At 43.3% G+C, this 14586-nt stretch overlaps 1 protein-coding gene across 5 annotated transcripts in view; it reads left to right on the top strand.

Moving 5' to 3' along the window:
* ABCA1 (ATP binding cassette subfamily A member 1) overlaps positions 1-14586 on the top strand; it is a 183097-nt gene that overhangs the window by 65209 nt on the left and 103302 nt on the right. For 4 of the 5 annotated variants that reach the window (XM_033858351.2, XM_073806347.1, XM_019949001.3 and 1 more), the window contains 2 exons: positions 1845-2007; positions 12327-12420. In XM_033858351.2, the coding sequence (XP_033714242.1) occupies positions 1942-2007; positions 12327-12420 (160 nt within the window). In that variant the 5' untranslated portion in view covers positions 1845-1941. The remainder of the gene's footprint in view (positions 1-1844; positions 2008-12326; positions 12421-14586) is intronic. The other variant, XM_073806348.1, reaches the window with a different exon arrangement.

Raw genomic sequence — 14586 nt, 5'->3', positions numbered from 1 at the left:
GGGGTGGCATCTGTGTCCATTTAGAGTTTTGCTGAGCAAACAATAAAGAAAAGAAATAGGGGAACTTCTCCGATGGCGCAGTGGTTAAGACTCCACGCTCCCAATGCAGGGGGCCCAGGTTTAATCCCTGGTCAGGGAACTAGATCCCACAGGCATGCCACAACTAAGAGTTCACATGCCACAACTAGGGAGCCGGTGAGTTGCGACTAAGGAGCCTCCAAGCCGCAATGAAGGAGCCCGCCTGCTGCAACTAAGGAGCCCACGTGCCAAAACTAAAGAGCCCAAGAGCCACAACTAAGGAGCCCACCTGCTGCAACTAAGACCCAGTGCAACCGAATAAATAAATACATCAATAAATAAAAAGAAAAAAGAAGTAGGTCCTAAGACTTGACTATTTCAGAGGAATCCCTGATTCGTTGGCTTGTCAATGAATGAATTAAAATACATAATAGTAGAGTCAGTCCTTCTTCTCAGACACTGCAGACTCCTTCCATTCCCTCTTCTTTTGTAGAAGTTTTTAATCCAGGTCCTTGTGGGGTGGGGACCAAGACGGTAAAATCCTGCTATAGATCACCCTTTGCACTGAGGTCTGTTTGGACCCACAGACGTTTAGTGCAATACTTGGTTTTGTATGCACAAGTGGTCACTACATTCTTAGCTGTTTTTGCTGTTTGTTCCTCAGGCCTAATATCCCACCTCTACTCCACCAGAGGCCACAATGATTAAATGAGCCATTTTAGAGGTAAAGCCGGTTTCTGATTTCTGCTAAGCGTTCATGACTGTGAAGTGGCATCAGGGCCTAGCTTTGACCTGTGCATCCCTCCCTTCTTCCAGTTTTCATTTTTCACCCTTTCCCCAACTTTAATTTTAGTATGACTACCTGGGATTATTCCAGTATTAAATGAATACCATTGTTGAGGGGGCAGCAGGGACACACAGAAGGTTGTATCCCCTGTTTATGAGAACCCCCCCACCCCAGGATGGCAAAACAGTCCTCCAAGGAGGCACCTGTGACACCTGACAAGGAGTAGGCGGGTCCTGTGTGCAGGTGCAGGTGTAGCAAGGCCAGAAGTGTGCATATGTCCGGACAATGAAATGGGAGCTTGTCAGTTTCACAGGTGATGCTCTCCATCTGCCTTGGCTGCCTTGTTTTTCTCAATGAGATATTGTTTTCTTTCCACACACACACAGCACTGGCGTGGTCCTCATCACCTGGGAGCCAGGTGTCCGTGGCCTTTCCTTGGTGTTTACGCACACCATCTAAGACATCATCACATCTAAGACACGCTGTGACTTTTTCCAGATTAGGAAACTGCTTTATTGATGGTGCCATTTATCGCCAGAAGGACTCAACTTTGGAACTAGATGAAAACGTAGTTTGCAGCAAATTTCAGGGAATAGCATAAGTCACTCCAGCTTCAAGGCAAAATTTATAAATGCTGCTGACATTTTCTGAGAGGGGAGGCATTTTCTTAGAGAAGGGAGGCAGGTCTCTGGGATTCCAATATGCCCTTTGCAATCTCAGGGTTTTGGCCACCTAAGGTTGCTCACGTAGGTCTGCCTTCATAAGTGCATTTTTCATTCCCAAATGATGACACCCGTGGAGCTCAATTGATTGGGATAATAATGGCTCACTTCCAGGCTACTGCCAGAAAGCCTGCAGAATCCCTGTTTACCAGAGACCCCAAGGCTAGATGTTGGGGACTCATGCCTTATGCAGAAGTAGTCATGAGGCAGAGCTGGGTTTGAGGGCTCAGGTGAGAGGGCTGGTGCAACAGCCCTCACTGGCGTATAGCTTTGCAGCAAAAACTGACGGCGCTCTCCTCTCTTGCTTTATCTTTCAGTTAATGACCAGCCACAGCGTCCCCACTGTGAGCTCCGGCCACTTCCTCCACGGGCTCCCGAGCCTTACGCAGGCTCTGTGGTGTCGGCTGAGGTAACATGGCTTGTTGGCCTCAGCTGAGGTTGCTGCTGTGGAAGAACCTCACTTTCAGAAGAAGACAAACAGTAAGCCTGGGTTTCTCTGGGGGTCCTCCCATCCTTTTCTTCCTGATTTTGAGTTGGGAGGGGAGGAGGGGGGAAAGGGAGTCTTCTTGGTTTTCTCAAAGTGATTGAATGAATCTGGCCCCGGTGGACACGGGACTGTGTGTAGGGTCCTGATCGAGCCCCGTCGCTTAGCATAGGGGGCAGATTGGCAGCCAGGCAGGAATGATAGCTTTGGTTTGTGCTAGCACCCAGGCCTGAGTTCTGACCTCCGGAATCTGGCACAGAATTGCCCCTTTGCCATCTTCCTCTTAACTTTTGCTGCAGCCCTGGGGGCCACCTGGCTCTCCAAGAGCATCTTATGGTTTCTGGGCAGTGGAAATGAAGTGAGTTCGTGGCCCAGCTCTTAGAGATCAGAGGCTGGATCTGTTAGTGTCAGTGTGGACTCTTTCCTGTCAGCTTTGACTGCAAGCCTGGAGGAATATAAAACTGAGATTTGTTTTATGTCTGTGGAGGGTTCTAAGCCATTCACTTCTGGGTGGGACAGTGATCCTTTCAGTAATCCCGAGAAGGCCATCTTTAACTCTCAGGTGAATGGTGTTTTTCCGTGAGAAGATAAAGGCTATAAGGCCCGGTGATCTCTCTGAAGCTCCGACATCAGCTCTTGGCTTCTCCCTCTCTGAACACTCCTAGAGATCCCGTCCAGTCTCCTGGGTTTAGCCGCACCTCTCTGTAGTAGGCTTCTAAATGTCTGTTTCCTGCCCTGCCTTTTTTCCTGAATTCTAAACCTACATCCCCATTTGGCTGTCCTCACGAAGCTTAACACATCTGCAGCCGAAATGCTCATCTTTCTTAGACTCAAAGAGCTATGAGGGATCTTGGATATAACTTAATTCAGTGTTTCTGAAACTAGACTAATGCTTGGCCGGCCCTTCTTTAAAAGAACAAAAATGTCAAGGTCCTCCTTCGTTCACTAAATTTATTTTTTTATTATAATGTTACTTAAATATGAACGTATGTGAAACTAGATATAAACCCCTTATTCTTACAGGCCATATGACCCATACCAATTTAAAAATTAAATGCAAACAAAATTGCAAAGCCAGTACTGTTAATGTAGTAAGGCAGCTGACACTGTTTAGCTGAAGCCATATTATAGGTAACAATGTGACTATGGTAGTGAATGCTTATTCGTTTGAGTTTGGACAGTCTATATTACTAAGTGGTAATGATTCACTTTTCCAATCATTTTTTCCAGTGACCTTCATTTGATATCATTTGGCTTTCATTTGGTCCAATCTCATCATTCACAAGTTGCGTTTGCATCTGTGCCTTTCTTATCGGTCTGCTACCATTATATTGGTGCTAACACAGTCACAAACACAAATATAAACTTAGGCTTGAAATCTTGTGCCAGAACTTTGTTATAAAGTAGGCATTCAGAAAAATCCAGATATGTTTATTCACATTTGCTTAGATGACCATTGAAATGAAAACACAAAATTTTAAAATCCTGACATAGAACTCATATATAATCCCTCATGGATATGTGTGTATATGTGTGACTCTAGAGTCGGTTCTCTAAACCACTATGTCAGGTTGCTCTTCAGTGGTATTATTGGTTTTTCTATCTTCAGTCTTGAAGTTTCTAACCTCTTTCTTGCCTTTGCCTCTGCCTCCTATGGCTCTTTCCAGGTCCTGGTGTTCCAAAGACCTATACGTTCACCTCTTAATCTCATTTCTTAGCTACTGTGTGGTCCAGGTCCGCTGCCTCTTCTCATGGTGGCAGCAGCCCACGTGATGGGCAACTGTCTCTGCTGTGCTGTGTCCATTAGCCGGTGAGTAGGGGAAAGAACTATATCATCTTAGTGATGCAAGGTCTCAAGGGCAGTCGAACCCAAACCTGTCATTTTACAGATAAGAACACTGAGGTACAAAGCAGGGAAGGGATTTCCTCAAGGTCAACCAAGAATCAGGAGCACAGTGTCCTGGAACAGGATTTGGGATTGGGCCATCCAGGCGGGGCCAGTCTCTACTAGTCTTGCTGCTTCTTGCTCAATATTGCTTATCAGTTTAAAAAGCATTACGAGTAGAGATAGGCGGGCTTAGTCAAAGGCAATTTTTGGCCTTGCGGCAGAGTTCTTGTTGAAAGAGTAAGAAGGAGACAGTATCCTGACACAAAAGGGCTTTTCTAGGTGTTACACCTACTGCCTGTTAGCTTGTCCTCCCTTCCAGATTTCGATAGGAAATCTATTTCGCCAAACCAGAAACAAAGGGTGGTTTATTTCAGGTTGCACATGCTTAGGTTGTCACAGCTGGAAAGATCTGACCTGCTTCTTGTACAGCTGATGGGATTGGGGTTTGGGGTAGGGGACAGGGGTCCAGAGTGGGTGGGTCATGAAAGTAGCACCAGAACCAATTTCCTGGTGGCCCTACAGGCACAGGCCCTTTTTTTAGCAGGCTTTGCCTTATCTGCATGAAAGATTTAATGCCCATGGATCTCAAGTGCTGGCTGTAGCTACTTCCCAATCCACCTGGCTTGGATCTCTAGATACATTGTTTTATAGACAGTGGAACTTGTTTAGGGTTTTGGTAACACTTTGTTAGCTCACATAGTCAGAACGAGCTCTGCCCAGTAGGCAGGGGAAGAAGTTAGCAGCTCCAAATAGTTCTTGCCCACAGTGTATGGAAAACCATTGCTTGATTTCCTCCTTCTGAGATCCTGGATGTACACACTTGGCCCCAGAGCCTGGCACCGGGGATATGCTTAATAAGTATTTGCTGAACAGGGGTAAATGCATTAAATGGGCCATTAGTTTACAGGTCTCAAAGAGGCTCCCCTGCTATAGGGGCCTTGTGTGCAGGGAGATGGGAAGAAAGATGTAAAAGCTGGGTGCTGAACAGTAAACCCTGAGCAACCTTCCTGAAAGGCGGCCGTTTGCCCTTTCACTCTGTGTCCTTGTTTGCTAATGAATCCTGGGGACCTCTCTCTTGTGCTCCCATTATGCAGACTTATGGGGACCATCAGCCAGGGGTAGATTTCAGCTGTTCCTGTTGGGCAAAGAATACATTGAAATTGAGTTGCATAAGTTGGGTGCAAAGCTCAGTTTGGGTCCAAAGTAACGGTTAACTTGTGTGGGTGGCAGTCACTGAGCACAAACAGGGCTTGGGACAGGAAGGGCGAGGGGCTTCAGAGTTCTCCGGGTCCTCATCTGGTTTTAGGCCGAGCCAGAGGCCAAGGTCCCCATGGAACAGATGGGACAGGTTACGTCCATATGGCCTCTCCTTTTTGCCTTTGCCATTAATTTTCTCATTTAGATCTGTTTAGCTGTGTGTCTGGGAAAATAGATAATTCTAATTTCTGCATATATCAATATTAAGAGTATCAATATTTGAGGATTGTTTAATGACAAGGAATAGCTATCAAATAAATAAAAATTAAGACTCCTCATTTAAGAGCCACTAGAGAATTTTATAGCATAGACACAAACTTTCTACACCTCCTCCCGGCTTCCAATTTCACCTGATACATTTCTTTCCTGTCCTTAGTCCTGGCCTGGCATTGCTGGTTCAAATCCAGATAAGAATTCTAATTATTATCTATTTCTAATTCAATTCTAATTCCAGCTTGGCCACTATATGTCTCAATGGCTCAGGGAAACTCATTTTTCCTGAGTTTTAGTTTCCACTTCTTTGGAATGAGGAAAGTTAGAACAAATAGCCATTTATTGTTTCCTTTGGATAGATATTTATTGAACATCTACTGCACGTAAGATAGTGTGCTGGGTATACAGGCAGGATCCCTGCCCTCATAGAGCTTACGGTTCAGTGAGGGAAGCAGATATGAAGCACATTATCACATAAGTAGAAATCTCATAACAAACTGTGATACGTGCTATGAAGGAAAAAAACCAAACTGTCCTACTATGTTAGGTACTACCAGGCTGAGGATAGGGAGTTAATTTAGAATAGAAGGTCATGACATTTAAGCTGAGAGCCTTGAAGTTCGAGCAGCAGTTAGCCAGGGGAAAATCGGGAGCTCAGCCGTCAGGCCACTGGATTCCAGGCAGAGAGACAGAGGGTGGCCATGGGCCTAACGCACGTCCTGGAGTCAAAGAACTGGAAAGCCAGTGGCACTGAAGGAAGACTGGCTGGGGGTGAGTTGGGAGTCACCAGGGGCAGATCATGCAGCCATGGAGCTGAGCAAGGGCAGCTGAATTTTATTTTATGTGCAGAAGGAGTCCCTGAGGTAGATAGGTCATGATGACGAGGGTCAGATGGTGTGGTCCTTGGCACTGAGGGGACTTGAAGGACGATAGCCCAAGGAGACAATTATAATCATTACTTACATACATACATACATACATACATACATACATACCATTTTGTGCTGTTTTCCTCTTTCATTTAACATCATTTGGCATATATGTTGCCATGTTTCCAAATAATTTACATATTTATAATAATGATTCTTGATGTGTAGGCTGTGTTTTGTACTTTTGAAAGTACTTTTGTATCCGTTATCTTCTTGATTTTCACAGCAATTCTGAGAGGTATGCATTACAATTTCTGTTGCACAGGTGAAGAAAGTGTTATAAGTTAGTAAATTAGTAAGAGGAGGGGCTGGATCTTTTGGGCCCAAATCTGCCATGGGATAATGCCACTGACATTCCTGGTAGCGTTACAGTAGTCCATCAATGCAGTTTTTATTTTGTAAGTTCACACCCTATTGCCAACATTCAGATGTTTCCCGTGTTTGCTGTTATACATAAACTACTATAAAGACTTTATACATATAGCCTTTTCTTATTTTTAGATTATTTCCTTAGGCCAGAATCTCAGAAGTACGATTCCTAGGTCCAAGGAAATGGCCCTTGACATATACGATCAGATGTCCTTCTGAAGGATCAAACCAATTTAAAAATCCACCATCACCACATGAGGCTTTACAGTTCTCGGAGGGCAGGCGTGGTTTTCAGATTTCTTTTTCCCTCCAGCATTTCTCTGATTTGATCTTTAAGATTTCACTTTAATTTTTCCAGACTTAATTGAGGTATATATCGATAAGTATTTTTCATCGTGATGCTGATATAGCCTGGAGTGTGCTATTGCTTTGATGAACATCCTGTTAACTGGGAAAATTCATTGTCTCCCATTTTACTTTTTTAACCTCTCAGAATAGTCTCTCATATTTTTATCTGTTTCTTTTCCCCATTGAATCGTATTACCTTATCAAGTTCTAAAAGTAGCCTAGCACTATTTTAATGCCCCAAGGACATTGGGTAATGTCTAGAGATATTGTTTGGCAGTTACAGTCCTGGGCCAGGGGTGGTTGGTACTGTTGGTTCTGGCGGGCGGAGGCCAGGGATGGGGGAAACATTCTTCCATTCACAGGAGGGCTCCTTACAACGCTTATCTGGCTCCAAATGTCAATAGTGCTGTTGAGAGAAACCCTGCTCTAGAAACACTCGCTCACATTATCCCCATGTTGTTGCTGAGGAGTAACGAGGTGGAAAGTCCCCAGAGCAGCTCAGTGTAGCAATTTACTGAAACATCAGAATTTTTGTTTTAATACCCAACCTAAAAGAAGGCTTCTGAGTTTCTAACTTTGGTAAGAAGCATCTTTTGAACACGGTGTTCCTCTCCATCTCCTCTGCCTCGTGGTGGGGGCAGGTGTGGAGGGAGGTGGGTAGGTAGCATCAGACCAAGATTTAGAAAAGTTTTCTAGTTTTCTATAGGAGTGTGTAGCAGTAAAGCATCAGTCTTATTTCCAAGCTATTGGGTTGGCCAAAAAGTTCGTTTGGGTTTTCCATCTGATATGGAAGACCCAAACGAACTTTTTGGCCAACCCAAATATTTATGAGGGCCTATTCTGAAGGAAAAATGCTAAGCTTAGAGATGGGGGAGAAATCTGATTTTGACAATGAGTGGAGCCAGTATGGCATTCCTGGCAGAAGTCAAATTGGGTTTCTAGAGGGAGGCTATTAGGAAAAGAAGTACCTAGAACAGCCCCCTGAGTTTGGAAGGCAAATTCTATGTTCAATGACAGAAATAATTTTAGAGGTTCAGAGTAAAAGTGCACGGAGAGAATTGTGTGTCACGAGCTCTCTGGTTTGAGTGCTGGCTCTTGGAGATGGTCTCTTCATTCATTCATACATGTTAGTATCTCAGCTCAGCATGGCTTATAAAGATCAAGATCTAGATACTCTGGTAACGGGGCAGGGGGTAAGGAGACTGGGGTGCATAGTGGCTAAGAACACACCCTTGAGTTGGACTGGCTTTGAATTCTGGCTCTGCCGTTTACCAGGCTTGTATCTTTGGGCAATTTATTTACTCTTTCAGCCTCAGTTCCCTCATCTGTGAACTGGGTATTATAATAGTGCTAATGGGGTTATTTGAAGATTAAATGAGTTCACCTATGTTAAGCACTTAGAACACTGATACATGGTAAGACCTATTTAAGTGTTAGCTGTCATTATGGTTGTCAATCTTTTCCTTACCTCTTTCCCTAATCTGCTTACACCCACTGGCTTCAGTTGCTAAAAATGAGTTGCAAGATTTTCTTCGTGCTCTTTGCTATCAGTGCCATGGGAAAGATCCATTCTTTTTTTTTTTTTCAATCAATCAGCGTATTTTGAGCATCTGATCCCCTATTGGATCCTAGATGTGGGGCTACAGAGATGTCCAGGAACATAAACTTTGATTCATTGGGTCAGATCAGTGCCCAGGAGGGCTGGTGAGTGCCAGACTCCTCTTAAGTGGCCATCTTGTAAGGTATATATCTCAGACATGGCTCTGTGAGAGGCAGGATGATGGGTGCAAAAGCACGTCGGGGTCAGTAGATCTGGGTTCAAACGCTGGCGCACTCTTTTACCAGGCTATGTATGGCTCATAACCTGCCCCAATCTTACTTTCTTCACTATCTAACGATACCAGCTACCTCACAAAGTTCTTGTGAAAATATTAGAGATGAGTTATATAAATCCCTGGTACACAGTAGGTGCTCAGGATTGGCTGTAACTATCATAAGCTTTTGGGCCATGAGCTCATTTTACCTCTGTGGAACCTGTTGGTATTTTTTGACTGTGCCACCTAGTGGGGTCATTTCCTACCTGGGCCACATGAGTTGGGCAAAACTAGCTGCTAATCTCAACCCTGCCACTGACTTTCTCTGTGACTTACCCTTCCTTGAGCTTTAGCCTTGCCACATATAAAATACAGACAATAATGGTTCCTACATCTCAGGGTTGTTTGCAGGCTTAAATGAAATAATCCATATATAATGTGCCTGCTACACACTTGACTCTAAAAAAGTAAATGGTAGCTACTAGTTATCGCAAAAGTACACATAGTAGCTTCAGAGCTTCAAGGTTGATGGCTATCTTACTCATATTCTTCATTTAATTTTGGTTTTGTTGGTTTTTTTTTTTTTTTTTACTTCATTATTCTTTTCTGAATTGATTCACAGTTAAACCGTTTTTTGGAAGTTTTACTCCCGTCTGTTAATATTTGTGAGTGATTTTATTTAGCTGTAAGCTTGGAATGCATACAATTTTGTGTTCCACTTTTTTCACTTAATATTATATGGTTAATAGTGTCTGTGTTTCATAAACCTTGCTGTAGTGACTGCATAATGTATTGTTGAGTAGATGTGACATATTTAATCATTTCTCTATTGCTGTGCAATTAAGTTGTTTCCAATATTTTGCAATTATAGTGTTTGAATCAATGAGTAACAGTGTATATAGCTTTTTGATATTTTAAACTTAGTTCTGTGGGATGAATTTCTAGGAATATTGTTTGGTCAAGGGGAATAAACATATCTTTTGAATACATACGGCCAAGTTGCTTTCCCAAAGGGCTCAACTGACTTACATTTCCATCTTTATTATTTTGTAAACTTCAGTTCATTCTCTCACTCAACACACATTCTTAAAGCCCTTATCGTGCGGCAGGCTCAGTGAGAAGAAAGGGACACTGGAGGAGGAGCCCCTGCTATGCCCAGTGCTGGTAGAGGCTCAGGATACTTGGGGAGCCCAAGGAGGGACTTGCAGCTCAGCTGGTAGAGGAGGCTGAATGTCATTTGAAAGCTTGGAGATTTCACTGTGTGTTGCCTCTTTGGGATTATTTACAGAAATATTTAGCAAGACCAGCCCCATCTTTGGTCTCGGAGACCCCATTGACAGCATGCTTTCTTCCAAAGGACCCATTTGTCTTTTTCTTTTCCTGGTGTGCTATCTAGAGCAAACTGTTCTTCATAGTTATATGGTAACAGTGGTTTTTTGTTTGTTTGTTTGTTCTACTAGAGAAGTAATACATGCTCATTATGGAAAATTTAGAAAACACAGAAAGATGTTTAAAAAAATCACCCATGTTCTTATCATCCAAGGACATCCACTGTCCCCATCCATGTATTTCCTTCTAAAAAGAAGATTTAAAAAAGAGTTTAATGTGGAACCATATCAAAGTTCTTTGGAATGTAAAATACCAGAAATCCAATGACAAATAATAAACAAAAGCTAAAACCAGTCTGAAGCAGAAAGGTTAAATTAATTATGATCTATTCACAGCGCGGAGTATCAAGTGGCCATTAAAATCCATATTTTAAGAGAGTATTTTGTCATGGAAAACACTCCCAGTATGATGTTCAATGAAAAAGCAAAATACAAAATTATATATGCTGTATAATCTCAATTTTGTAGAGAAAAATTTATTATTTATGTATGAATAGGAAAAAAAGACAAAAAATATTAATGGAGAACCATTGTTAGCTTAATTTACTAGGGATTATCTCCAGGAAGTAGGATTAATGGTGATTTATGTTTATTTTTTTCTACTTTTCTGTATATATATTTTTAATTTCAAAATTTCCACAATAAAAATATATGGACTTGGGGATCAAAAAAAATTCTGTTTAAATAAAAGGAGGGATTTCATATCAGTGTTCTCTTGGCTCTGAAGCCAACAGTTGTAGTTACTCTCAACCACAAGGGCCCGTGACTATTCTGGGCTCTTTGGTCTTCATCCTAATTAGAACATCTGAGTCCAGAACTGAAAGGAGTGAAAGAGGTGAGGCTTCAGGCCGTGGAACTAGTTATCCAAACACCACAGGTTCAGTTAGATTATGTCTCATGATTTCCATCCTGTTCCTGTGCTTATTTATCCCTTGATAACTCACTGAGGCAGGTTTTTCCTTTAGAGAAACCCCATTGCTTTAACTGGTGGATCACAGTTACATATGTTTAATGATCTTCTAACCCACTGGAGAAGGTGGTGACCAGATCTTGATGGATGGGGAAGGACTTTGCACTCTTCCCAGATCTTTCCAGTCCTGGGGGCACACAGGTCACTATGGAGCTGCATGTGAATTTCCATTGTCCTTTGGAGCCCTATTCTCAGCCCTGCAGGGGGCAACTCTGTGTGTTCCTTTAGAGCCAAGGTGGTGTGTATTTAGCACAAAGCCTGGCCCTCTTCTTTTAACAAATGGTCATAACATACCTGACACTATGCTAAGGCTGGAGATGCAAAGATGACTTGATCCAGTGCTCGCCTTCAGGGTACTCATATTGTAGTGAGGAAGCCAGTGATAAAAACATGATTTCAGGGGCTCAGGGAAACTGTTATGGGAGGAGGATGCATGGGTTACTCTGGGAGCGCAGCCGAAGGGCTTCCAGCTCAGCCTGAGATTTTAGTAAAGGAAATTGTGCCTGGTGGAATCTTGAAGGATGAGTGGAAGTGAGCCAGATGAAGCAGGGTGGGAAGCATCTTCCCTTTCGTAGGGAAAACACAGAGGTATGGAATAGTAAGTTATAAGGTGAGAACTGCAAACAATTCAGTATTATCAAAGCTTAGAGAGTGGTAAGAGAGGCTGGAGAAGTTGATCAATTGTTTATTTATTTGTTTATTTATTTTTATGGCTGCGTTGGGTCTTTGTTGCTGGGCGCGGGCTTTCTCCAGTTGTGGCGAGCGGGGGCTGCTGTTCGTTGCGGTGCACGGGCTTCTCATTGCGGTGGCTTCTCTTGTTGTGGAACACGGGCTCCAGGTGCACGGGCTTCAGTAGTTGTGGGCTTCAGTAGTTGTGGCTCATGGGCTCTAGAGCACAGGCTCAGTAGTTGTGGTGCATGGGCTTAGTTGCTCTGCGGCATGTGGGATCTTCCCGGACCAGGGCTCGAACCCATGCCCCCTGCATTGGCAGGTGGGTTCTTAACCACTGTGCCACCAGGGAAGCTCTGATCAATTGTTTAATTAACTTTTTTTGTGGATTTCCCAAAGCTCAATAGCATTAGGCTTCCATGTTGTTTTGTTTGTTTAATTCACAGTGCTCTGTTTTATTTCCCACTCAGTGTCAGCTGTTGCTGGAAGTGGCCTGGCCTCTGTTTATCTTCCTGATCCTGATCTCCGTGCGGCTGAGCTACCCACCCTATGAACAACATGAATGTGAGTATATGAGCATCCCACCTGAGACTTACTGCTGGCAAGTGGAATCCAGGCAATGGGCATGGGCTAAATGTGACCTCTCCCAAGATGCTATCTTTAGGAAACAGTGCAAATGGCTTGGAACAGAAAAGCTAGGCTTCCGATTGTTTGATAAGGCATGAGCTCAGGAAACCATTTTCAGTCCTAGTAGATGGTGATAATAGTAATTATAATAATAGCCAACATCTGTTTCATGCATTTTCAATCATGAAAGTAAAATAACCTTACTGATAGCTCAGAAAGGGGTAATTAAAAAAGCCCGCCTGCGCGTCTGGAGCCTGTGCTCCGCAACAAGAGAGGCCGCGATAGTGAGAGGCCCACGCACCATGATGAAGAGTGGAGTGGCCCCCGCTCGCCGCAACTAGAGAAAGCCCTCGCACAGAAACGAAGACCCAACACAGCCAAAAATAAATAATAAAAAAAAAGCCCCCTACGGCAATACCTTAATACCACTATCATCTGGTACCTGCCGGGCTTTTTCATATGCATTATGTCTTTATCACACAGTTGCAAATCATGGAACATTACAATTTTAAGTAGCATTTGTGTAGACCATCTCAGATTGCCTAATATTATTTCATTTGATTCTTATAACAACCTTGTATAATGGACTTTATAATTGCTATCATTTGCTTTAATTTCTTGATAAGTAAATTGGGGCTCAGAGAAGTGCAGGGAATTGCCCGAGGTCACATATGTATCAAGTGACAGTGATGAAATAAAGCTCAGGTCATCTGACTCCCAATCATGTGTTTGGATGACGGCCTTTTCAGTGAGCATAGAGAATACAGTAGTGGCTGAGAACACAAGCTCTAGGTGTCAGGTTACCTAGGTTTGAATCCCGGCTTCAACACAGGTATGTCACCTTGGGGCAAATGGCTTGGCTTCTCTGTACCTGGGTTTCCTCATCTCTATAAAAAGGGAATAATAAGACCTACCCCATATGGTTGTTGTGTTATCCCACAGTCACGGTCTTTCTCTCCTGGCTGGGCTTGCTGGATGGATTAATACTGCAAAAATGTCCCGGTCTAAAAGATCAGCATTTGTGGGGGAAGTTTGGCTGGGACCTCTTTTCCACGGCTCCAGTGACTTTTCCTGTCATTAACCAGCTCTACCCACATCCCACCAGCCCTATAGGTGCGTAGGATACAGTTCTTCAGGGAAGAGGTAGGGCCGGGGTCACCTTTGAAAGGTGTTCTCGGTCTGGTTCCGTGTCTCTCAGGGCACGTAGTGACAGTTATTTACCTGCTAATTTGCTAGTACACATTATACATATTAAAGTTTTAAAAAACCCCGCGAAACCTCAAAACATTCTACCAGATGTGATTTTCTGATTTCACCAAAAAGAAAAAGAGCTTACAATGAAATAATACACACTCAGTTTGTGGGCCTGGAAGGTAACACTGCTTTCTTGTTTGGAACCTCAAAGATCGATGAACAAGTGTGTGTTGGATTTTGTATAAGCATTACCCTAAGCCCCACTGAAGTATACACTTTAGGGAAAACTCAGCTTTTTCATCTGATAAGCTATTCTTTCTCAGGAATTATCACAAGCAGACGAGACAGTGTAAGGGAAATAGTGCAGGCCTTGGTATCAGACAGACGGGTTTGTTTCGATCCTGGCTCTGCCACTTGCTGAGGTTGTGATCTTGTGCAAGTTGTTGAATTTTGACCCAAATCTCTCTGAATCCAGACCATCAATTCTCAGAAATGTTGTGAAATTCCTATGCCTATGGAAGATAGATAAGACTATCTATGTACTTACTGCAACCTTACTTCCTGTTCTCACCACCTTCTAGGGACCTAGCTGGAAGGGCAGAGAGTTAAGGTGAGGCTTACAGAGGTGTCTTGTCTCTAGGAACAAAGGATTGGTATATAATTCTTCCCCATAAATCTTTCCCAGTTTGACCCAGACCCATCAAGGTCCTAATCACTTCCCTGGGTCATGAGACTCCATTAAGCTACTTGATTGTCATCCTGTGCACCAATGCCAAGTCCTTACCCTGCTTTTATTTGCAAATCAGGTGGGACACGACACATGAGGAAGGGTCTTTGCTTCACTCACCAAGGTTTAGACTGAAGCACGTTGTTGGTGTGCTGGACCAACATCACCCTGCCTTTGGTGCC

Source organism: Tursiops truncatus, chromosome 6 (assembly GCF_011762595.2).
Source record: "Tursiops truncatus isolate mTurTru1 chromosome 6, mTurTru1.mat.Y, whole genome shotgun sequence".
Classification (NCBI taxonomy): Eukaryota; Metazoa; Chordata; class Mammalia; order Artiodactyla; family Delphinidae; genus Tursiops; species Tursiops truncatus.
Note: the sequence above shows the minus strand (reverse complement) of the source record. Positions and strands in the feature narration are given on the sequence as shown.